Source organism: Cinclus cinclus, chromosome 11 (assembly GCF_963662255.1).
Source record: "Cinclus cinclus chromosome 11, bCinCin1.1, whole genome shotgun sequence".
Classification (NCBI taxonomy): domain Eukaryota; kingdom Metazoa; phylum Chordata; class Aves; order Passeriformes; family Cinclidae; genus Cinclus; species Cinclus cinclus.
Window position 1 is genome coordinate 18,185,271 of NC_085056.1, and position 24,700 is coordinate 18,209,970.

Here is a 24,700-nt window from a genome sequence, read left to right on the forward strand (position 1 = left end):
CATGGATCGAACCCACGACCTGTGCCAGGTACGCCCAGAAAACCGCCCAGGCCCGGGCACACCGCAGCTGCGCTGTCCCTCCCGCCGGGCCCGGGACGAGCTCCCGGCCCTGCCCGTGCGGGCACTCAGCCGGGAACGCACTTTCGGCTTCTCCCCCTCGGGCTGCCGGAGGACCCTCTCGGAAGTACGGGCGGGCCCCGGTTCCTACCAGGGGGGGAACGCGGCCGTCTCGCTCCCCGCCAGCCCTTAGGCTGAGCAGGGCAGGGCAGCCTCTCGACCCGGCCCCCGGTCCAAGAGAGGAAGCGGCTCCCGGGGGCCCGGTCCAGTGGCACGCCTGGCCACGAGCGCCTTTTCCTTCAACGCAGCAGCGCTGGGACACAGACCCCGCAAGCGGCCGTGATAAGGCCCGGGCGGTGCCCGGGCTCCTGCCGTGACGAGGCCCGGCCGTGAGGGGTTCAGGCCGTGCCCCACCCCGGCCGTGGCCGTGGCAGGACTGAAGCCGAGCCTGAGGGACGCGCGCGCCTCAGGCCTCGGCCCCGCCCCCCGCGGGCGCTGATTGGCCGCGCGCGCTGCCAGTCCCGCGGCGGTTGCATCACCCGGGGGCGGGGCGGCCTCGCGCGGTGTCGCAACCGGCGCTCGCCGCACGCGCACGGTACCGAGCGCGGCCCGCCCGGCCCCTCCCGCCGCTCGCGCCGCTCAGGTAAGCGCGGGGGGCGCGCGCCGGGGCCGGGGGGCCGCGGCCGCCCCCGCCCGCCGGGCCCCGCGCGGCAGAGCGTGATGCAATCGGCGGGCGGCCCCGGCTCCCTCCCCTCCCCCGGTGAAGTCACGGCTTGGCAGCGCCGGGCGGCCCCGCGCCCCGCTCGCGCGGGGGAGGAGCGGCGCGGCCTCTGCGGGCGGGCGGCCCGGGGAGGGCGGCGGCGCCGTGGGCCCGCCGGGGAGGGCCGGGCCGGTCCCGGTCCCGGTCCCCGTGGTCGGTCCCGGCTCGGGGGCGGGGGGAGCGAGGCCGCGGCGGGGCGGCTCCGGGGGGCGTTCGGCGGCGGGGCCGGGCGGGAGCGCGCCGGGCCGGGGGGCGGCCGGGGAGCGCGGCTCGGGAGCGCCTGCGGTACCGCCCGGTGCGCGGCGCCCCGGGGAGCGGCTCGACGGATGCGTCGGGTTCCCGACGGATTGCCGTAGCTCCAGTCAAAGTTTCAAACCAGAAGTTTGGCAGGCAGGGAGCTCCGCGTTGGCCTTTGCGCTGACATCCGGCAGGAAGAGCAGTCGCAGCTCCGTAACAGCGCCATGCGGAGCCTCTTCGGAAAGTACAAGCGTTTGTAATTTGCAGGTCTTTAGGATTTAAAGGGTTTGTTTATCGTTAGCTATCGCAGCTGCCGTTTTAATTCGAAAGACGAGAGTCTTTTGATGCCTCCTTGCCTCCCGGTGTTTGGGATTCTGTCCTGTTAAAATGCATGCTTCACGTGTTCTGTTAGTCTGTTAAAGATGCCAGAGTGCATTTTCTTGTAATACGTGTATTAAAAATGAAGATTCTGAAATAAATGTGGAAAAGTGATGTTGTCAGCTACGGCAAGAAACGGTGGGCTTGAGCTGCCTATTCCCAAAAGTGTTGTTGCCCAGCCTTCAGTATGTGAGAGTTAGCATCAGCTCCTGAGAACCTGCGAGTGTGATCCATGCAGGAGTCAACCCTCCCATTGTTCAGCAGATGTGTGCCTGGAGTTCTGTGCACTGTCCTTAGTACAGAGTCATTGGAACCTAGAGCTGGATCCTACTAGGGTATTTCATGTGAAATCTAAGAGAAGAATCTATTGGTGTTCGGATTGGGACCAATTTTGCATTTGACATGACAACTTTGTGAATTTGTGCAATGAAGTTATTCTGACTAATGATCAGAATTACAGTCACACCTCAAGAAAGGAGCAGAGAGAAGCACTTTGTATTTTTTGCTACCAAGTTAAAAAATATGCTGATTTAATTGACAAAGCACTTTTTTTCCCGCCAAAGCAAACATTTGGAAGTTTAATGTCTTCATTTTTATTTTTTTGTATTTGTGAAAGCAAATGAAGGCCTTTATTGCTTCACTGGTCCCTGAGGAATACTGTGAGACAGTAAGAAACATCTTTCTGCTTGAGAAGACACCTCTTGAGTTACCCAGCTATTATGCTGTGGTGGGTGGCCAGTTGGTTTCCTGGGTGGCCAGTTGGTGGCCCAAGGAGAGAACCAGGCAGTTCTAACTGGCCACTGGAAACAGTACCATGTGTTGGGTGGAACCAGCCTAGGGCTGTTGCTGAGCTGAAGCTCATGAGCAGCTTTATGGAAACAAGATGCTGGGAAACTGGGCTGGCTCTCTGAGGAGTTGTCTCCTGCTGTGCTGGGGCTGTCACGCAGTCACAGGAAAGCAACCTGTGTGGAGAGGCACGCAGCAGCTGATCTGAGAAGTCTGAGCCCTATCTGCCTCCCCACCTTCATGGCCTCTCCTCATTACAGTGTCCTTTACCTCACCCTTATTGAGAGTCCCCTCTCTGTGTCTCATACCTGCTGCCTTTAAATCTCCTTGCAGTGTCTGCTGAAGGATGCCCCATAGCACCTGTTGCTATCTGGGATAGCCTTCTGACAACTGGTAATGGCCATCCAGCCTCCAAGTCATCAGGTGGGAAAGCGAGTTTCAAGCCTCAGTTTTTGGCAATTGTGTAAGTCTGTGATGCAGTGCAGTTAGTGCTACTTGCTCTGCATATTCTTTGGAGCAAGACAGGAATCCAAGTGTCACCTGTCCCAGCTAAGGGCTCTGATCATCAGGCCAGATAAGCACATCTCACTCAAGAAACAGTAATTTAATAAAAAATCAGTTCCAGTGGGAAGGAACTGAAGGAGGTCTGTCTGAGCAGGCAGGGCTAGAATTCTTGCTTGAGAATTCTCTCTGCCTAAAATACTCCATTAATATTAGGTTTAATAGAACAATAATTTTTTTGTTGAATCATATGGAAATCTGATAGAGATAGGAAAGAAGTGTTAAAGAGGTATTAAATGGTTTTGGTAGCATAGAGAGAAGTAGCACATGGAACCTGGTGATATGAAGAAACTTGTTACATGTCAGGTGGGGTTCCTGTGGGGGCAGGAGCCACCCCTTCCTCTGTAGTAGCTCATGGAGCACAAAAATCAGATCGTGAGAATGGTGTGGGTTACATAACTGGCCTGTCCAGGTGAACTTTGCAAGCACTGAAATGTGTTGAAGCAGAGGGCACAGCAGAGCATTCTTTCTGATTTGGAAAAGATGTCAAAAAGGTGTCTAGTTGTCAAAGACGACCTAAGAGAAGTGTATATGCTTTGCAGGCTGCAGAAATCCTGTATTTTAAAATAAAGTGCAGACAAGGCCAATGTATGCTCTAAGAGGAGCATGTACTTACACCTCAACTAAAAATGTCTGTGCAATTACACATGCACAGCTACAACTGGCCCTGCCAGTCTGGTGTTGGTGCACAGGAACATGCTGTTGGCTGGGTGTTCAGTTCAACTGCCCAACCAAACTGCTTATTAGGTCAGAATCTGACACTGAATCATGGTTTGCAAAACTTGCTTTAAGAGGGGTTGTTGGGAAAATTGTAACAGAAACGTGTTAGACACTATGTATCTACATTCAGCTCCACACACGTCAAAAAGTGTTGTGGTCTCATTCTGCGCTGAAATAGGAAAATAACAGGATTTGATAGGAAGGCTGTGGGTATAGTCATACATCTTCACAAGTCGGAAGACCTCTTGGTGACAGAGAATATTGAGTAACATTGAAGCCAATTTTAGTGGGCTTTTCCATTAATGTTATTGAACCACACTCTGCAGCATCATCTCATTCTGGCTCCTTCATCATGGAACAAAATATGCAGTTGATCTACACAGTTGAATTTTAACATTTTAATGATAGCCCATCCAAAAGTGAAACAGTAACTCAGACTGCTGAGAAAAATAAACAGGAGCAGTACACAGCTGTTGAACCTGTGAGTTTAGAAGTGTTAGTGACACACAGGAGCTGTCTTACGAAGCTCTCACACATCCCTGCATTCATCAGGCAGACAGTGAAGCCATCCATGTGCTGTTATGGATGTGAGACGCCTTCCTGGGCTGGCCACTGCCCACCCTGGGCAGTCAGCACTACCAGTGCTGCTGCAGCTGCTTGCTTTTCCCCAGTCCTCTGGAGGATGTGTCACACTGGTTGTGTGATACTGCATGTCTGTGTGTGACACTGCTGGGCTGCACTCTTGCCACACAGTCTGTCTGACCTTGGAGTAGAATTGTTTAGTGCCAGTTAAATGCTTTTCTTCAAGGTGACAAATCCACACTGACTTGGCTGATCAGTATTTTTCATGGAGCTGTAGGTAGGTGTTTCAGGATCTTAGGACCATCCTATTGTCCTTCCCCTCTTCTCTCCCAGCCATTTAGGAAGTCATCCTGTGAGATGAGAAGAGAAGGGGACCAGCTGTTAGCCTTGCCAGGGCTATGGCCCTGCAGCTGTGGTGGAATCCTCCTTGTGCCACCAGTAGGGCCAGGAGCAGGCTGACTTCAGCAGCAGCAGAACATGAGTCAGGTGAGAGGATGTCTTGCTCATCAAGACTGTTTGTCTGCTGGAGAGTGGACAATGACCAGTGCACAAACTACAGCAGGTGACCTTATTTGTGGATGAGTCAGCTGTGATTGCTGTCTTTTGATGGGTGGCAGTCCTCTGTGTAGTGTTCTACATCACCATCACCCTGTGTTCCTGTCTCACCTGCTTGATTCATTCTGTTACAGGCTCAGCATGCTGCTTGTGGTACAATGTCACCCAGACACAGCCTTTGCAATACCTTTCTCCATAGATTTCTTTTTCCACTCAGTACTAGTAGACCTTATGACAGCCATCAATTTGAACGTCATCTTTAAAACAAGTGCTGTAAGATGGTTGAGAATAGGTGGACAGGCTGAGCACCCTTGCTCCAGAGCAAAGAGATCAGGGAGGAATTTGTCTGCGGATACACCCAGAGATGTGGTCCGAAGAGGACAAGGATCAAATACCCCTGTTGGTCAAGAGTCAGGCTGTTAATAGGTTTAAGCCACAGAAGGAAAACTCCAGTCTGAAAACTAAGAAAATTGTATAACTGGAGGAAAAGTTAGACAGTGGAACATGTTGCCAAAACAGAGGTTGTGAAACTGGAGATATTTGAGGCTAGGCTAGACACCCATCCATCAGGGATGGCTCTGGAATAACTGAGTGAAGCCAGTGAACAATTCAAACAGCTTGACTAGATGACCCAGTAATAGTCCCATCCAATCCAAATATGTTTGAGGCAGGAGAAATGTAGTTGGCAGCTTGTCCGCTTCCAGCACAGTTATGATGTGTTACTGCCAGATGTACCATCAGTACTTTATGCTAAAGCCCGTGATGTATAAGATTGTAGTTGAAGCCAGCATCTTTAATAGCCTTTTTTTCCCCCTCTACTAGGTTCACCTTGCTCTTAATCCATGTGAAGATCTGTTGGAAACACCTTCTAGAAACCCAAGAGTTTTCAGTCTCCTAATAAATTCTGCTGTGTCCAAGAACAGCCTGTCCAAATGAGCAAGACATCCCAACAGAACACCACCACAGATGCGAGCGGAGTAAGTGTGATTCACACCCAAGCACACTCCAGTGGTTTGCAGCAGGTTCCCCAGCTGGTGCCAGTTAGTCCTGGTGGTGGAGGCAAAGCTGTGCCTCCGAGCAAACAGGGAAAGAAAAATTCCTTTGTGGATAGAAACAGTGATGAGTATCGTCAGCGCAGAGAGCGAAACAACATGGCGGTGAAAAAGAGCCGGTTAAAAAGCAAGCAGAAAGCACAAGACACACTGCAAAGGGTCAACCAGCTTAAAGAAGAAAATGAACGTTTAGAGGCAAAAATTAAACTCCTGACCAAGGAGCTGAGCGTACTGAAAGACTTGTTCCTTGAGCATGCCCACAATTTTGCAGATAATGTGCAACCCGTTGGCACTGAGACCGCCACAACAAATCCAGAAAACAGTGGACAGTAGACACCTACGACCTTATGAACAAACTCTTGAGGTGGAGCTTGTCTGCAGTGCCCATGCAGAAACCAAGCAAAAACTGTACCTTTAGTCATTGTTTTGTGGACGTTTTCTTCTTTAAGATTTAACACTGAAGATTTTTAACAATTAAACCAGAAACTGGTTAGGGTATTTGTTTTAAATATTTTTCTCCTCAAAGATTTATGCAGATCTGAACTCATAGCTAACAAGGAATGCAATATTTAGGAGATAAGATTTCCACAGGAATATTCACTTACCATTTTAGACTTCACATAATGGGAGGAATTCAGCAGGATGGCTCACTGTAGTATCAGAAACTTGTAATTGGATAGATCGTCTCTTAAATACCTGTTAGCGTATTTTAGCCCTTTGTTTTCTCCATTGCGTGTTAGAAACTGCAAAGGCTGTGGAGAATTTTTGCTTTTTACTTTAAATCTGTAGAACAAGTCCTATGAAGCACCACGTAGGTCCCTCCTGCCCAGTTATAGTTAATGGGGAGGTTGTAGTAATAGTGAGCTGGGATGCTTACCAGTGTTCACCAGAAAAATAACAATATGCTCTGATATGTACAGGCAGTTGGCCTCCAAATGGCATGTGAAGCATCATGTACACGAGGCAAAGCAGCACACTGACAAAGCTTTTTACTCGAGCTTGTATTCATATTGCTGGGGCCTTAGGAGAACAAGAGTTTGTTTTCAGAAAGTTTCAAAATGTTACCAAAAAACCGTGCCCTGCAAAATGGCATTCTTGCTGGGAAGGAGGTATGGGGGAGAACACCAAGGGCAGCTTGGCTTAACAGTGAAAGGGGCAGGACAGCAGGTGTTCAGCCAGGATGTGTGGATCACTGCTGGCTGACATTAATCTTACAGAAATGTACAGTGATTTTAAAAATAAATGGCCCTAGTATGAAAAACTGATTTGGTGAATTTCTACAGCCATCCTACAGCTGTGTGAAAGAGTATCTTTAGTCTTGTTTTATTTCCATAGAAGTTTTTTTGTAGCAACTTTTTTATTGCTACTGCTTAGTCTTTGCCATGATCCATAATGCAGTGCTATGTGCTATACTGAGGATTTAAACAAAGTAAAGCAGAAACTTTGATGTAACTTTAATTTATTTTCATTGTTAAATATTTCATTGATGGTATGGTTATTTTACATTTAACCTGTGTGTCTGTCTTGTAGATTACTACACTGTCTCAATTTCCCTCTTACACTACCTTTGTCCATAGATTATTTTGGAGGATGCTTGTTTGCTTTGTATCTGTACTTAGGAAAAAACTTGGATGTTATCTCTATGAAGATACCGTTAGAGAATTAAACCTTGAAAAGTTCTTTTTTGAATTTAAACTTCTAATACATTTGGATAACTTTAATGGATTGTTTTGGATTATGTTAGACTTTTTACAGATGTTTTTTCATTCTAACTGCATCTGAAGTTGGTAGGGTTGAAATACCAGAAGCTAATAAAAACGTTTTGGTTGTAGTGGCCTCGTTTTTCCCATCCATTTTCTATTTCCCTCAAGTGCAGAGTTGCCCAACTCACAGCTATCTTGGAGGAATCAGTGCAATAGTCTTTGTTCCCCTCTTTCACTCAGGTTTCTGCTCCATGGAAGTAATCAGAAACTCATTACAGTTTTGTCTAAATGTCTGATTTAACAAAAAAGGGGGGAAAAAAAAGACTGAAAATATATTGCAGTTAGAGGGGAGGGGAGAGGAGCAGAACAGCAAAAATTACAAGGAAAAAAGATGACCTGAAAGGCATCTCATTTGTTGGTTGCAGCTCCTCTGGTGAAAAGGGCAGCACGGATCTGTTCCCCGGCTGGCTGACCTGTGCTCTGGGACTGTGTGGCCCCGCTGTCCTGAAGTTGGTTTGCCAGGCTGGTGTGGGGCCCTCCTCTACCAGTCCGAACAGGGGCTGCAAATCCTGCCTGTGGGCTCGTGATTCTGGTGAAAATGATTTCTTAGATGTCCCGTGAGTGGGGGTGATGCTCTTTCTCTCAAGTGTGACTTTTCCACCTGTTGCTCCTGAGAGCTGTGATCCCATTTCCTTCATGTTTAAAACCTAACCACAGAGTTCTGAAAAGTCATTTGTTCGCAAAATGGAATTTCTGGTTTTCTGCACTGGTTTTCTTTACTGATGTTGTGGTTTAAGACCAACCGGAAAATAACCCCAGGCGGCCACTCCCCACCCCCTTGGGTGGGAGACGAAATGCAGATTAGGGGTTGAGATACCGATGTAGCGTTATGGTAACAATTTACAGTTTAGCAGCGGCCAGACGAGGCAGCAGACGGTGCCGGCAGCGCTGACAGAGGTGAGGCCGCGCCGAGCGCTCCGAGCCCGGACAGCGGCACAGAAGGGACGGAAATGGCGGCGCGGCCTCCGAGCAGCGCCTCGGGCCTGGCCCCGCCGCCGCGGCCCTCCCGGCACGGGGACAGCGAGCCGGGCCTTGGGGACAGCGGGACAGCGAGCCGGGCCTTGGGGACAGAGGGACAGCGATCAGAGCACTGGGGACAGCGGGACAGAGACCAGAGCACTGGGGACAGGGGGACAGAGATCAGAGCACTGGGGACAGCGGGACAGAGACCAGAGCCTTGGGGACAGGGGGACAGCGATCAGAGCACTGGGGACAGCGGGACAGCGATCAGAGCACTGGGGACAGCGGGACAGAGACCAGAGCCTTGGGGACAGAGGGACAGAGATCAGAGCACTGGGGACAGCGGGACAGAGACCAGAGCCTTGGGGACAGAGGGACAGAGACCAGAGCACTGGGGACAGGGGGACAGAGATCAGAGCACTGGGGACAGAGGGACAGAGACCAGAGCCTTGGGGACAGCGGGACAGTGATCAGAGCCTTGGGCACAGCGGGACAGAGATCAGAGCCTTGGGGACAGCGGGACAGCGAGCCGGGCCTTGGGGACAGAGGGACAGTGATCAGAGCACTGGGGACAGAGGGACAGCGAGCCGGGCCTTGGGGACAGAGGGACAGCGATCTCAGAGCCTTGCGGACAGAGGGACAGTGATCAGAGCCTTGGGCACAGCGGGACAGAGATCAGAGCCTTGGGGACAGCGGGACAGCGAGCCGGGCCTTGGGGACAGTGGGACAGAGATCAGAGCCTTGGGGACAGAGGGACAGTGACCAGAGCCTTGGGCACAGCGGGACAGAGATCAGAGCCTTGGGGACAGAGATCAGAGCCTTGGGGACAGCGGGACAGAGACCAGAGCCTTGGAGACAGAGATCAGAGCCTTGGGGACAGCGGGACAGCGAGCCGGGCCTTGGGGACAGTGGGACAGCGAGCCGGGCCTTGGGGACAGAGGGACAGAGATCAGAGCCTTGGGGACAGCGGGACAGAGACCAGAGCCTTGGGGACAGAGGGACAGAGATCAGAGCACTGGGGACAGCGGGACAGAGACCAGAGCCTTGGGGACAGAGGGACAGAGATCAGAGCACTGGGGACAGAGGGACAGCGAGCCGGGCCTTGGGGACAGAGGGACAGCGATCTCAGAGCCTTGCGGACAGAGGGACAGTGATCAGAGCCTTGGGCACAGCGGGACAGAGATCAGAGCCTTGGGGACAGCGGGACAGCGAGCCGGGCCTTGGGGACAGAGGGACAGCGATCAGAGCCTTGGGGACAGAGGGACAGCGAGCTGGGCCTTGGGGACAGCTATCCCCGGGCCTTGGCTGACAACAGGACAATGATCCCCGACCTTGGTGACACCAGGACAAGAATTCCTGGCCTTGGCTGGCACTGGAACAAGGACCCCTGTCCTCGACTGGCACTGGGACAATGATCCTTGTCCTTGGCTGGCACCAGAACAAGGCCCGGGAGGAGCAAGGGGCTCCGTGCAGCCCCTCACTGCCGTGATTGTAACAAATCAATGTTTTAGCCGTACCTCAGTGAGAGGCTGCCTGCGAACAAGGTGACGGTCACCCTTACTCTGAGGCTCTACCTGCCAAAGTAGCTCCAAGGAGCAAAGGCCATTTTCCCCAAGCTGAAGGTGCCCAGGCTGTGTGACAGCAAAGTCCCTCCATCTCACCCCTCTTCTGCATGGCACAGAAAATTTCAGTGTAGACCTACAGAAGATTTTCCTTTTGAGGTATTATTCTTAACTCCAGTGTGTGACAGAATCCAGTGCCCGTCAGTACACAAGGAGTTAAAGCACTGCACATTTCACCAGGAAAGCTGATTCCATTTTCTCCCTTTCTTTCTAAGAGAAGGGGTCTGCTCCAGCCCCCAAGAGCCCTGCGAGCTGCACTCCTTTACTCCTGCAGCTGCAGCAGGGTAATTGGCAGGTAAATTCAGAGTGCACCCAACCCCAAGGAGCTGAAGCAATTTGCTGAAGCAATTTACATGTATCATTTCAGAAGTGCTCAGACCTTTCTATACACACAAATTTGCTCAGCATAAGATACATTCTGTTACTTTGGTGCCAACTGGACTCAAGTCTGTTTGTGCCAAAGGGAAAAGGCATTTGGGAAAACATGACAGTATAAAATACCTTGATGTAGTCAAAAAGAAAATTTGCCATAACCTGTACTTTCACCCCATTATACACTTTAAATTATTAAACATCACTTTTTAAAGTATTAAATATCACTTTGCCTTTAAAAAAAAAGTTTATTCCTCCTCCCCTGTCCAATTTAGGAAAAAAAGGTCTAATTCACTTTTTGCTTAAGTGGATAAAAATGATCATAATTACAGAACAAACTTCTGGAATGATGGATGAAATTTTTATTCACCAAGTTCGTGGGCCTGATGATGAAGGAGATGGGAGCGGGTGCCCCATCCCAGACCAAAACGCGTTCCGGGCGGAGCAGGGACCGGGAGCTGCGCGGGCGCTCCCCGGGCCCGCGGCGGGGCCGTGCGGCCACACCCCGAACAGAACCGGTTCTGCTGCTGCACACTCGGCTCGTGCCAGCATTCATCACGGCCAGGGAAGGCCTACTAACTGCACTGGGGTGATGGCTTACTTGAAACAGTTCCAAAGCTCTCCTTCTTTCAGAATCTGTTAATGTTACTATAAAATAGTAACTGCTGCTGCACCCAAGCACGGCAGGTTTCGGAGCGCCCAAAGCAGTGAGCCATCCCCTGGGTGTGTTCCTTCAGAGCCTGCCACAGAAAACACTTGGCTGTGGAGGGAATGAGGCTGTTTTGCACTCAGAACCCCTGAATTTTGGGGAGCGGGTGAGTTCAAAGCAATGGCAGTATAGTCTCTGTTCCCCCATCTGCAAGGCAAAGCAAAGCCTGATGTCCCTGTGCAGGTACTACGTTTCAGAGGTGGAAGATTCCAGTCACCACAGCAGGAACATCAGTGCAGCAGCACATACAGGCTTCTGATCTCACACCTCCCTTCCTGAAAAAACTGTTAAACTGTTTCTCTTCACAGTCAAGAATTCCTGCACTTGCCTCTCACAAACCAATGTCAAGAAACCTCTAAAGAATGTAAATAGGCTTATGTATTAATTGAGTGACATTAATGTAACACTCTGGTTTCACAATGTTTCTTTGGTCTCCCACATGAAGTTTCCTACACAGCAATGGATTACCAAGCCGTTGGGAGTTAGGAGCAGGTTCTTGTCACACAGACCAACCCACTTAGCAAAAAGAGCTCTCCTAGAGCAACATGTACGAGGATTTTAAAGGAAAGTATTTCAGGCCTAAATGCAGTCCGGGGGGAAGAGGGGGGCACAAAGGCAGTGGCAGTGGTTTCTGGTTTCTGACACCATCCAGGCCCACGCTGTGCTTTGCCCCCACGAGACAGGGCACTTGCAGGAGCTCACAGTCCATCCCATCAGTGTCAGTGGCCTGGTGTGAGCAACAGAACTGAGCTGCTCACACTAAGTTGCTGAGGCATCAACTCAGCTGATTTCTTCAGTGTGACAATCCTCACCTGGCAGGCAGTGAGATCCAGAAAGGCCCTGATGCTCTGCCCTGGTTTCAGCTCCCCCTGACACAGCTGAGGGATGTTCTGAAGTGATATTGCAGTCAAACTGCAACAGAATCTGAATATTGAACAGGAGTTTTGATGTGTATGTAGAGTGAGAAAGGTTATTTTTGTGTAGTTACCAGCACCTAGTGCTATTTTATGATGCAAGAAATGTATTTGTTATCCTGCAAGCTGATGAATACCTACAGCAAAGAAAAGCTTCTCTTGGTTATTTAAATCTTGCATGAGTGGAAAATAATTTTGTAACAAATATTTATATGTTTGTAACGTATCCAAATAAAATCTACATGATTTCATTCTGACCTGTCTAACGCTGGGCAGTTAAAAATAACTCTATCATGCTGCACAGCATATGCTGCTGAATGACCATGAGCCCCGCAGCAAAGATATTCCCTTCTTTCAACTTGTAAGGGTCACGAACACCATTAACAATCCATGTTTTTAAGGAACAAATAGCTGTACAAATCTGATGAGCATGGGGCTGTTGTGTGTGAAGGATCAGCACAGCCACTATCCAGAGCAGAAAACTCTGGTTAGTGAAGGGCCAAAGTTTGCAGAGCACAAATTGGTAGTAGGATCAGATAAAGAAGCAGGAACTGGAGCAGAAAAGCATAATAACCACAAAGTTGTGAACACAAATGATGCCAAGGTGAATTTTAATAAAAAATTTGATTCTGCTTATTGCATGGATACAGATCTGTAAGAAAAATACATGTCATTATGTCCACTGAGAACAACTGATATTTATTTCTGTTTTTCACAGAAGATGTTTAAAGTTTAAACTTCAGTTTGTGATGAAGTTTAAAAAAGGAATGTAGAGTTTTACAATTGCTCATAGCTTTCAGATAATCCATTTGGTATTTTAGAGTCCCAATCATCAAAGTTCAGATTTAATTGCAAGATACAACTGAGCTGAAATCTGACAGAAGTATAAGCTCCACCTATAAGGCAACAGGGCTATTTAGATGCCACTTGGTCACACAAAATGCAGATTGCAAGCAGCAGTTGAGTTACCTGGGCCTTCTACCTTCATTTTTAATGCATGAATTTTTTCCAGCTAATAGCCTGCCTGTCTCTCTTGCTATTAAGAATTGGATGCATTTTATTTAATACGCCAGAGCATTAAAATCAGTATGATGACTGATTAGTTGAGGCAAGAAGTATCATCCTGAAGTTTACTGCTTTTGGCTGGAGAGGCAGACAAATGATTTGGCACTGCTCTGGCCTTCTGCCATGAAAGCCTCAATCTCCTCCACAGTCCGTGGGACACACGTGAGCAGCTCCATTCCGGTGGCCGTCACCGCGATGTCGTCCTCGATCCGCACCTGCACAGGGAGCACACGGTTACCACGGCATTCCAGATGGCATCAGGAGCACGTCAGGCAGCAACAGCAGGAGGGCACAAGGTGCTGCTGCAAGCCAGGCACAGCACCACACTGCAAGCACAGAATTGCTTGGCACCACCAGCACCTTGGCACGGGGCTCTGCAGGCTTCGATTCCCCTTGGGCCACTGGTCCCTGGCACCCTCCTGGGATCACACGAGCTTTGTGTGACCTCTGGTGTGGTGGTGGCCCCTCAAGTGCCTCAGGTGCTTCTTCTGCATTGGGCACATCAAAGACAGTCTGAGCAAGGTGCTGCAACAGTGAGTTCATGCTATGTCATTCTACAGGGCCAGTAAATCTCAACTCCCTGACAGCAGCAGCAGTAAAAAGAACATTCTTCCTTGGATTTGCCTCCAGCCTTCCTAGTGCATGGCTTGATAAGAACACTGCCTCCTGATGCCCACAGTGTCCGCTCTCAAAGTTGTCCTATTGCTGAGGTGCAATTCAGGGAGCTTCTCTTTCCACTAAAAACTTTTCTCTAAACACAATGAACTTCCAAAGTGAAACTTTGAACGTGAAATAGCTTGTAGCTGATATTCCAAACATTGAATTTTGAGCTGATGAGGAAGTCCTAAGCAGGTCATACATTTCTTTTAAAATACAATCACTAAATTTCAAATCATGGAAGGAAAAAGCAGATCCTCTCAGTTTTTCAACTCTTGCTATTAAAATGAAAAGTGTGCTCCATTTCTGTTTGTCTCTAATCTCTTCTTACCAGTAAATGTGCCTACACAGTCATTCCCATTATCTTATCAGAAAAATGTTGCTAAGTTGCTAAGCTGCAATAAAAGCAATTTTAGTAAGGTGCAAATCCAAAAGAACACAAACCCTGGGTACTCCCACCTTACAATTGCTTTAATTGTTTCTGACCTCTTGACATTTTCAACTAAAAATAAAGCTGGTTAACATTTGTACTTCTGATTGCAAAATAATCCATTTGTTCAAACAAAATGAGTCATCCAGTCCTTATTAAACTGTTTAATGATGTCTTTGCCAGATTATTTCTTTTACATGGTATCAAGTTAAGTGTATTATAAAGCAGAATTAAATAAACAAAGTCCATTGAGTTTACACATTTGTTTTGGACAGCTGTAAATTTGAAAGCTGTGAAGCTCTGTATGCTTAGTGTGCCTGAAAGGCTGGTGCCTTACTGCAGAAATGATCAGCAACACATGCAATGACTGCACTTGAACAGATTTCACTAGCATGGGCTTTTTGATGCACTGCTTCAAATTTGACTGCCGAGCAAAACATAACCCAAGGATTCAGTAGGAGGGTCCCACTGCATCCAAAGGCAAGTCCTGCTGAGTGCCTGTCCTGCTGGGTCTTGGGCTTGGGCAGAGCCTGCCTGGGTGGACCAGTCCCTGCCAAAAACCTGATGGTACCAGGCAAACCCTGCAGGAGAGCCAGAATCCAGGGACAGACCTGGTAAGATGGTAAAAGCCAAAGCATCACATTGGCAAGCCCAGACAGTGTAAACGGAGCAATGATGTGGAAAGTAAAAATGTCAGTGCAAAAGTCAGAGCAGAGGGAAGACCAGCCAAAGCTAGAACTGACTGTGCCTACAGAGAGAGACTTTTCCCAAGCACTGCCAGCTTCACAAACTTCTCCCTGCCTGAGCTGAAATTCCCCAGCTACAGGGACATATCAGCCAGAATTTATCTGCTTAACCAGTAACATTAGCAAAAAATTCAAGAAAAATGGTCTGTTTTCTAGCACCTCTGCACTCTTTGGGAGGATGGACTGATTTAAAAGCAGAGCAGATGAAAGCCAGACTATAGTGGGGAAGAACAAGTGGGACAAGGTGTCTGTCCACTCTGTTCTCTATCTAGGCCACAGGAGAAAATCAGGGTGGGGAAGGAGCTGGGAAATAGCTAAGAGTCACGAAAGGACCAGGGAAAGGAAGGTATAGTGAGGTGAGACAAGACTGACAAATAATGGACACAGCTGGGACTGGCTAAGGAGTCCATGTAGGGAGACCCTGGTGGAGGTGGGTATTGAGACATCCTGAGTGAGGAGAGCACACAGGGGCTGGAGCTGCCAAAGGCAGGGAACTGAGGGTGACCAAATGGAGGAAGATGAGTGCCACACTCAGTGACTCCTTGTATAGGAGGAGCAGTGTCAGGAGATCGCACCATCGATCCACAGCTGTGATCTGCTGGGAAAAGTGGGAGAGCCAGTACTGTCACATCAGCCCTGTTCAGCATCAGCACCTCCAAATGGTCTTTGGGATGTGGATGGAGGCACATAGAACCACCCTGGGACCACCCACCACACCCTAGGAACATGCCACTTCTTTCCTTGGAATCTAACCCTTCCTCTGCTGGATGAATCTCACCTGAAATGGATGCTTGTCACAAGAGAGAAGTCAGATTCCCCATTTTCAGTGCATGATTTTTCCATTGCCTAAAAGCAACATGAGTGCAGAGGAACAGGCTCTCAAGGGGCAGGAAATGGTTTCATTTGCTCTTTTCCTTCACACCCTCCACTCTTCACCCCGAGCTTAAACTCAGCAGCAGCAAGAAGCAGCTTCACAGAACCTGCAAAACCTTCACAGGAGAGCCTGTCATTTGGTCTTGTCTTCTGTCCAAATGGACAAAAGATGCTGGATCTGCCTGGCAAGGCTCATTGGCTTGGGACTGCCTTTCCCAGAAGGGGACAGTGGTTATGAAACTTGCTCTCAGAGCTGTCCCTGTTTGCAGGCTCTTTGTTCATCAGTACTGCTCATTGCAGGGCTACAGAGTGGTTTGGAATTGGGCACTGAAGTGTGAGGCTTATGGCACCCTCAGCTTTCAGGGTGCTCTGCAAAAACTTAGGGGAGACTTTGCTTTTTTGGTGTGATATGGCTTTTGACTTCAAAAAAACCACTCCTGTGGATGGAATGCCAGGACTGCTCCTAAAATGCCTTTTTCTTATCAAGGGTAGTGGCATGATCTGTCTAGATAGACCTGATTGCACAACTGCCTAACAGCAGCAACAGGCCATCATGTGGCTCAACTCAATGGTCCCAACTCTGTCCCAAAGCAGGCTGTGGGGGCACAGCCAAGGACAGCACAGGAGTTAAATACCAGGGCTGCTGTCAGCTCTGTACAGCCTCGCACTTTGTCCTGACTTACTAATGCAGTCATGCTCCCCAGAGCCTCCTGTGTTACCTTCCAAGGGAAACAGGGTTGAACTTACTAATTTCTTTTGGATGATAATATATATACAAGGCTTTTGACAACTGAAAAACTCTTTTGGCCAATTAAATAATCCAGATTTGCATGATGATAGATCCCACATGTCAAAAAAGGCAACTGGTACAATGTACCCCCCCTTTTTTAAAAAATCTATTGATCATTTGTTTGATTATGACAGTGGAAAGCAGCAACACTATCACTGCAAGACCTTAGGGTGGGACACTTGCCTGGAAATGATGACAGGACGTGGCCACACATGGGACCATGCAAAGCAGACCAGCACACATCCAGCTGGAGGACCCATGGGTCTGTTCCTACAGCTGCTGTCCTACAGAGGCAGCTCTGTGTAGCCAAGAGAACTTATTTCAACTCAGCCATTGACTTACCAACAATTTTTAACAGAGCAAACTTATCCTGAGCAGAGTTTGACTTCTGTATTTCAAAGGCACTGGCTAGGAAACAGAGCTGCTACATCAAGCCCAGCGTGCAGGGCTGGGGAAGGCTCCTTCCTGTCACACACAGTGGCTATCCCAAGGTGTTTTCTGTAGAGGGCTGTAGGCTCTGTGCTCAGTGAATCTCATCCCATCCTGTAATTTTCCTGGCACAAACAGGTTTCATTCACAACCAAGTCCTCATGTCAAGAGAACCTTTATTTTAAATGTCCACATTTAACTGTTCATGTTTTTATAGAAGAGGATCAATATTAGTAGGGTGAGGCCATGTATTTTATTAGATTAACTGAGCAGATGGAAAAAAAGCCTCAGGTGCCCAGTCTCTCCATCCAGGCTCAAAAAGTAGCATTAAACTACAAGCTAAATACAGGTTAGAAACAGCTGGTCTTACTTTAACCTAATTATGGTAATTTCACAAGAGAAAAGGGTTAAAGAAGATTTATAAGCAACTAGCATTAGTTTTTGTGTTGCCTACACCTATCACTTCCCTTAGAAGAACTTTTAAAAGAAATATGTACATTGTGACAACTGCTTTCCTATGAAAACTTTGGAAGAAATGCCATGTAGCACTATTACTGTGATACAATAAGCAATGCTAAAAAGTAGATGAGCATAATGTTTATTGCCCAGTAAACAAATTCACACCATAAATCCAGAAACAGAGCCTAATCTTCTGAAAAATAAAAATCAGGACAGAGACAACTATATGGCTCTCTGAACCAAAGGCAGAAGCAGTTAAATATCTTACCCTTTATTTGGTTTAGCATTTATTCTGAGTAAGGGAAATGGCATTGTTTTGAAAAATATTGTAATATTAGCGGATCTTCAAGTTCCTGGGCTTTGTAAATCTGTTTAATTTTTAAATGAGAAAAATCTGTAAATGGAAGAAACGAATGCATTTAACACCCATCTGTCTTTCAGCATTTTCTCTGAGTTGCACAGTTTTCAGATATTAAGTCTAGTGCTAGTTCTACAAATCCTAGGGAAAAATAAAGCCCGAACGGAGACTGAACGGCTTTACTGCGTCTTTGAGAAAACATCATATGAACTGCATGAATCAGTAATCAGCTTATGAAGAATGGAAATGTCAAACCCTAAAGGGCAGCGATTGGAGTCAGCATTTCCCCTTCCCCGAGGATTCAGCTGCTTTTCCTGAGCAATGCATACAGCCGTATGCACATCCCTCTATTTGCACATCTGTGTTTGCTCAGGAGCATGTGGGGCAGAGTCCAGGCAGAGCAAAGGTGCCCTGGGCCAGGCACTGTGCCAGCGTCCAGCAGCAGCCCTTGTCCCACAGGATTTATGACCTCGGTAAACTGGACCTTGCTTTTGCAGATGGAGAACTTAAGTACATGTGACTGAAACGTCCCAAAATTGGCTGAGGAAGTTGGTGAGGGACAGAACTCAACAGCTGTCAAGTGAAAGAGTGTAGGGCTTCAGACAGGGCACCATCCCCTGACCACTGCTTGCTTCTCTCCAGAGGGATCTGTACGTGACCCAGAAGAGCTCGTTTGGTGAAAGCCCTGATGAGCAGGTCCCTGAGCAGCAGTGACAGCCACAAAGGCTGTGCCTGTGCAGGAAGCTGGGCTGGTGACAGACCTGTCCCAGCAGTGCAGGCAAAGGAAACCTCGCACCGACTCTTCTTCCCTGCTCCTGCAGCTTCCACAATCTCTTCATGGCTAACTCCAGGCAGCAAAAACCACTATAAATGGTACAGTCTTGCCCCTTCTGGCACACTACAAGAGCAGAGACTTGTCACAGTTAAGAAAATTATCCAAAGCCCAGAAAAGACATGAATTCAAGGCAAATTTATTAAAAATCCACAAATTCCCTGTGTGGACAGACTTACTTAGAATTACAGTGGTGTTACTTCAGTGAATTTTTGAAGTAAATTACACTAAACCAAATAAAGAACATTTTAATTAGTGCTGAGCTCTGCAATAGGAAACGGACAATTTATTTCCTTTTGTAGAATGTATTTTACTTTTACACTTAAAGGAAGATTGGACTGGCTGTAGTGAACTCTTCAGCTGGAACTGACACCAATATTAGCCCCCGTGCTATTAATATTTGTCAGTAAAACAGTGGGCTTTACGAGGTCCTTTTTAATCCTATAGAAAGAAAGTTTTCTGGCATGCTTTTGCAAGAAATACGCTGGATAAATTAGAATGAAACATCTTGTTCATAACTAAGCACTCTACACAGCATGAATTGCATCTTCTATTTATGCAGAACCAAGTCAGAATGGTAAAGATGGAAAAACTTATTTTGATTGCATTATAATTCAGCTTTTGTGAAGAATTCAGAAATATTCAGATGTATTCCAGTCTCAGATTTTATTTTCATTCTTCTCCTGGACAAAATCAAGTGACAACATCTGGCTTGGGGTTTGTGTGTATTATTATTTTTTCTCTCTAAGTAAAATGTATTGTTCACAGGGGGATCAGAGATTTAGATTTTTGCTCAATCGTTTCTGGGCTGCCCCTTCTTTTAGCAAAGTTTGTTGGCTAGCTCTCCTTACAAGTCATCATTACAGGAAGCTAAGCAAAAATGAGGGAACAAAGTTTGCTTGAAATCTCTGGAACAGAAGTGCCCGATCCAGTGACTTACTACCAAGGTAGAGACCCCATGTTCTATGCAACCACAGGCACAGGTGAACCACAGACACACCTCAGGCTGCAGAAATGGAGTGGGCATTCACAGCCATTTGGGAAAAATGTGGGCTTTGCTGAGCAATTTCTGGGAAAGCTCACCAGGAATCAATTCAAATGCTGAAAAACTCCCACAGAGAACAAGGAAAATGCAGACAGTTAAACCTGTTTCCATTGCAGCATCAAGTTACACAAGCATATCACAGTCTCCTTTCAAAATGCATTTCAGTGTGTGGTGTCATACAGAATGTGCTCACAGTTAGAAAATGCAGAATTAGCTGCCTTTTGTTCACCAGCACTTCAGTTGTCTGGTTGGAAAATCTTGATAAAGAAACAACACAGAGACAGATAATGTCCCAGACCTCAGCAGTGAATTAAATACCAGCAAGGGTAAAGTCCTGTGTTTCTTAATAAGGCTGCACCCATATCATGGGTGGCTGCCCCCAAGCCTGGTTGGCTCACATGACTGGGGACAGCACACACAACTTTTCTGTCAGGGCTGGTGGTTCCAAGGCAGCTCAGACCAAAGTGCTACAGTAATCACCCTCTCAAGGCTGGGGTACAGCGATAAATCAGTCAATGGCAGCAACAGACAATTCCTAATGAGTGACTTTTCATACCAGAAAATCACTGCCACTGCCAGTGTATTGCTCGCCGTAGTGAGACTTTGCAGAAGAGCCACGGGGAGGATGTGGCATGGCAGCTGCCTACTCTATCTCCTCTGTGCAGGAATACAGAAGCTCAGAGAACAATGTGGCACCTTTCAAATGCTTGCCCTGCTGAAATAAAAACCCACCAGATGCACTGCAACTGCTGAATGCTCTGCGAGGGCGGTGGCTTTGAATGGGAAATGTGCCCTGGACACTATGTACAAACAAGGCCCCTCTACTTGCCCAGCAGCTGCTGCAGGGGAACGATTGCCCAGATCACCTCCACCTCCCATGGCCAATCCTCCTGAGCACACTGCTGCCTGAGCCTGTCACATGGAGCACGGGTGCTCTGGAACCCCATCAGCCATTCTTCTGGAAAAAGGAGAAGGTTCTCCCAAGGCACAAGTTGCATGCCATTCTGCCAATAATCCTGCAAGAGCAATTATTGCTGTTCTCATCTACTGCCTCCCCAACCTAAACAGCATCAACATCTTCTGCCCTGGCAGGAAGCACTGGACTGTGCTGCTGTCAAGGAAGCCAACTCTGGACCACAGAACTCAGTCTCATATTTCATAACATACATGTTTCACACATTAGACAAAACACCTACCTGGCAAGCCACTGTACGGTGCTGGCAGAGGATATTTCAGTCAATGGGAAAATATGGGTCTATCATTAATCACTAGTACAAAACCACATTAAAAAATTAGAATAGAACCCCCAGTTTGGCTGCGGAGCCAAATGGTCCAAATTACTCAAGGTGCTGCTTCAGGAACAGCCCTATATACAGTACATTACAACTTCCAGAAAACTTCTCCTCAGATACATAGTAAGGGCAAACAAAGAGAAAACCAGTGAATGAAACCATCTGCTAAGAATGACTCACCCCACCGAATCCTCTGAAGCGCTGCAGGACGCTGCTGTCGATGAAGCAGGACTGTGCAGGGTCCTTCAGGGCCTGCTCCAGGAGGTGGTCGATGAAGTAGATGCCCGGCTCGATGGTGAGCACCATGCCCTGCTGCAGGCGGCGCGCGGTGCGCAGGCTGCGCAGCCCCGGCTCCTCGATGCGCTCCACGCCCTGCGGGACACGCACTGGCTCTCACACACACGAAGGCGATGCACGGAGCACTTTATATCCAGCCCTCCTGTGCTGACCGCTCCGTAAGACACGCAGAACGTGAAAAATTATCATAAAGGAACTGAAATTTAGTTACGTATCTACCTCCCTCCCATCAGCCCTCATTTAGCTTTCACACAGAGTGATGACCAGTTTTCAGCTCAATACCCCAACTGTTTTTTGCACCACAGAAATTTTAGCTTTGGATATGGTTAGTACAGTTACTCTCTGCCTTGGGAGAAATACTGCACTACAAAGCAAAAAAAAATTACTTGCACTGTTCCTTGCTATACCCTCCCTTGCAAAGTATGGTATTGTAAGTGACATGCAAATTTTGAAATGCCCCTGCCATGTCACGGCTGAAACAGCTGAACTATGAAACACAGAACAATTTCTCCAAGGATATGCAAATACTTATTCTCACCAAATGTTATTAAAATTACACATTTACGATCTTGATTTGGGAGCAATGAGTCTACACATGACCTCATAAAAACAGCCCATTTAAGCTAAACTTTTGTCAGATTCAGACTTTCAGGCAACATGGTGCTGACTGGTATTACTAAAACTTAAGTCAAACAAGTCCGAACTAGCAAAATATTCTCTTCTTCCCAAAAGCTGGTAAAATATATGAGGACATGCTTAGCCAAGGAATTAGAAACACTGCAAAGACTAGTTCTGGACATTAATTTTCTTCCCCCAAAATACACCAGGTACAGCAATGTCAGAATAAATATATCTCAGACCCATTAAGTTTTTGAAAATTCTTTACAACTGTAGGAAAATTTCCCCAACAAATTATCATAACGACCCGTGAAAAGCTCAAAGGCCCACCAGCTTGCAATCACGCACACACACTCTGCTCATGAAACCTCTTCTGCTTTAGCCAGTGAATCAGAGGTTAACACATCTGCGAGACCATGGCATTACTTATCTGGTCTCCAGGTAGCTTTCCTGAATCTTGCTTCTGGCCAAAGCCACGGTACTTTCCCTTGCCAGCAGAAGGGGCAACTGGTCCTCAACATCACGATGTGGACCACGGGTATCATGGGTTTCATCACGAGGATGAAACTTCCCCTTTGTCGCAGACAAGCCCTGCCCAGCACTACCCCCAGTGCTGGGGCACCATGTCCTGGCAGAGCCCAGCTCCCGTGTTTCTGCCAGGCCAGGGCAGGGGCATGGAGGGAGGCTGGAGCGCATCCTGCACATTACCCACAGTTTTGTCTTACTGCATCACTCCCTCTTCAGAGTGCACACAGCCCTGTGGTATTGTTTCCTCTTGAGCTCCACTTTCAGTTCAGAGAAAGCCTATTTTACAGAAATACTGCTTTGCAGCAGCCCCTCCACAGGGTTTGCTTTATTCTCACTGGTTACCCAAGCAATGCTGTGGTTGCTTTTGTTCCCTTTGCAGAGCTTATTCTTTCCCAATGTACTACAGTATCTTACAGTAACTCTAGAGCTACAGTATTCTTACAGTATTTCTAACTAGAGCTAACCAGCCTGGACATTTGGACATGGGTTTGTCCATTCTGACTGCGTGTTCGATATGCTTTATGTCATATATTTGATTTGGACTTTGTAAAGCACTATATATTACACTATATCTTACATATTCTTAAAGTAAGAAAATGGTTTTGTTTTACTGAACCTAGGAAACAAGAATACTGTGATATTAATCAAGGCATTTTGAATTTGTATTCTTATCAAAACTCAAAGAAAATCAATATATCTCTAAACTTGAAACAATAACTGCACTGAAATGGAGCCATTTTTTCTCTCATACTGCCCTTTGGGGTTTGGCATTTCACACATTCATTGTAATGTGTAAAGGAAATGAGGGCATCCAATCTTGTGGATTAATCTCTCCATGAGCTGTAAACAATTAGATTAGTGTCTGGACCTTTTGGTGCCTCGCCAACTATCTATCGGCTACTTTACAACAAACAACCCATATTTGGCTTTTAAGTACACTTCTCAATTCTACTTGTACATGCCTTTTCCAAGGCAGTCAATCCAAGACAGATGCTAGAGAGACAAATGCAGAGAGAGGAAAACAATCGCAAACATCCTCTGAAGGCAGCCCTGGCACAGCATCCATATTTTTTACTTAAAATAAATGGTGTTTAACACCATGTGTGACAATAAAGCCTCAGTAGCCCCCTTCATTTACTTCTGTACAGCTGCTGAAGCAATGGTAGGCATCTTGTCTAGACTGCTTGCAGTCTGATCCTGCCTTTAGTCCTTCCTTCAAGAAGCTAACAGCAACTCAGATAAGCCAAGATAAACATTTGGATATGTCTCTTAGCAATGCAGGGAGACTCCCCAAGGCACCTGAATATTGCTGCTCACCCAAAAGTAAAATTTTAACTTCTCTGGAAGGAATTGCAAAGTATTTTTGCTATTTCCCCATCCCATCTCAGTCCTTGTCCAGTCAGTTGTGCTGGCTCTAGGTTTCATCTCCAGGTCTTTGGATTCTGCAGGTACTGATGCAATCTATATCCCTACCACGAAAGCATCTCTAGTGGGCCTTCACAGAAAAGGTAACACTGCTCAGCTTTCAAAGCTGAAAAGAAAGCAGGACAGCAGTGGGTGGGCTTGTCCCTTTTAACAGAGACTAGCAGGGTGCTCACCAGGAGATGTGTGAAATGGCTGAAGAGAGACAGGTTCTGGCTATGGCTTGTATGTGGCCACTCACACTCTGAGCAGAGGATTGCCCTAGTCCAATTTGCTGCAAGGCTGAAGGACAAAATGAGCTGGCATAGGAAATAAGCAGAGAGAGACCATGACCAAGCTGGGTAGATGACAAAAGCCCTTCTGAGAACAGTGCTGGATTAAAACACACATCAGACCATGGCTTCAGCATCCCAAGTGACATCTGATCTCTGGGCACTCATGACCACCTTGGTAGTCACCACACCAATCAGGTCCAGGGGCTGACAGCTCTCTGTGTGCTGAAGAGTAGGACAAACTGAGAGATTTTTAAAATGACTGAAACACCACAATCCCCAAAGAGAAGATGACAGGTCTGAAACAAGATGTGCTATTTTTCATTAAGTCAAACTCTCTTGGGAGCAAAGCCTGACAGGGCAACCTTTCACTGTCATCCATCAGTGTGAATCTGCTGCCATCAATTGATTTCCTTCTCTGAGAGGAGGAACCTTCTCTATATCTCACAGCTGAACAACTCAAGCTTTGCTTTCAACAATGACCATGATGTTGTTTTGCAGTCAGATTAAATGACGAGTGAAAATGTGACTGCTGGCACAGCAGCTGTGTGGGTACCTG

At 47.4% G+C, this 24,700-nt stretch overlaps 2 protein-coding genes across 6 annotated transcripts in view; one reads left to right on the forward strand and one right to left on the reverse strand.

Moving 5' to 3' along the window:
* The first annotated feature begins 610 nt into the window (after positions 1-610).
* Positions 611-7,524, forward strand: CEBPG (CCAAT enhancer binding protein gamma). Of its 3 annotated transcripts, none has more exons than XM_062500191.1 (2): positions 611-700; positions 5,459-7,524. In XM_062500191.1, the coding sequence occupies exon 2, from the start codon at positions 5,569-5,571 to the stop codon at positions 6,019-6,021; it is 453 nt and encodes a 150-aa protein (XP_062356175.1). In that variant the 5' UTR covers positions 611-700; positions 5,459-5,568; the 3' UTR covers positions 6,022-7,524. The 3 variants fall into 3 exon arrangements, with proteins under 3 accessions (XP_062356175.1, XP_062356176.1, XP_062356174.1); XM_062500192.1 differs by lacking the exon at positions 611-700 and adding an exon at positions 2,602-2,641; XM_062500190.1 differs by lacking the exon at positions 611-700 and adding an exon at positions 4,331-4,567.
* Positions 7,525-12,622: 5,098 nt separating this feature from the next.
* Positions 12,623-24,700, reverse strand: part of PEPD (peptidase D) — a 136,515-nt gene continuing 124,437 nt past the window's right edge. For all 3 annotated transcript variants that reach the window (XM_062500032.1, XM_062500030.1, XM_062500029.1), the window contains 2 exons: positions 21,185-21,376; positions 12,623-13,308 (listed from right to left, as the gene is read on the reverse strand). In XM_062500032.1, the coding sequence (XP_062356016.1) occupies positions 13,159-13,308; positions 21,185-21,376 (342 nt within the window). In that variant the 3' untranslated portion in view covers positions 12,623-13,158. The remainder of the gene's footprint in view (positions 13,309-21,184; positions 21,377-24,700) is intronic.

What these genes read in the sequence shown, in the direction of transcription:
- CEBPG (XM_062500191.1), top strand. Translation starts at nt 5,569, where the DNA reads ATGAGCAAGACATCCCAACAGAACACCACCACAGATGCGAGCGGAGTA.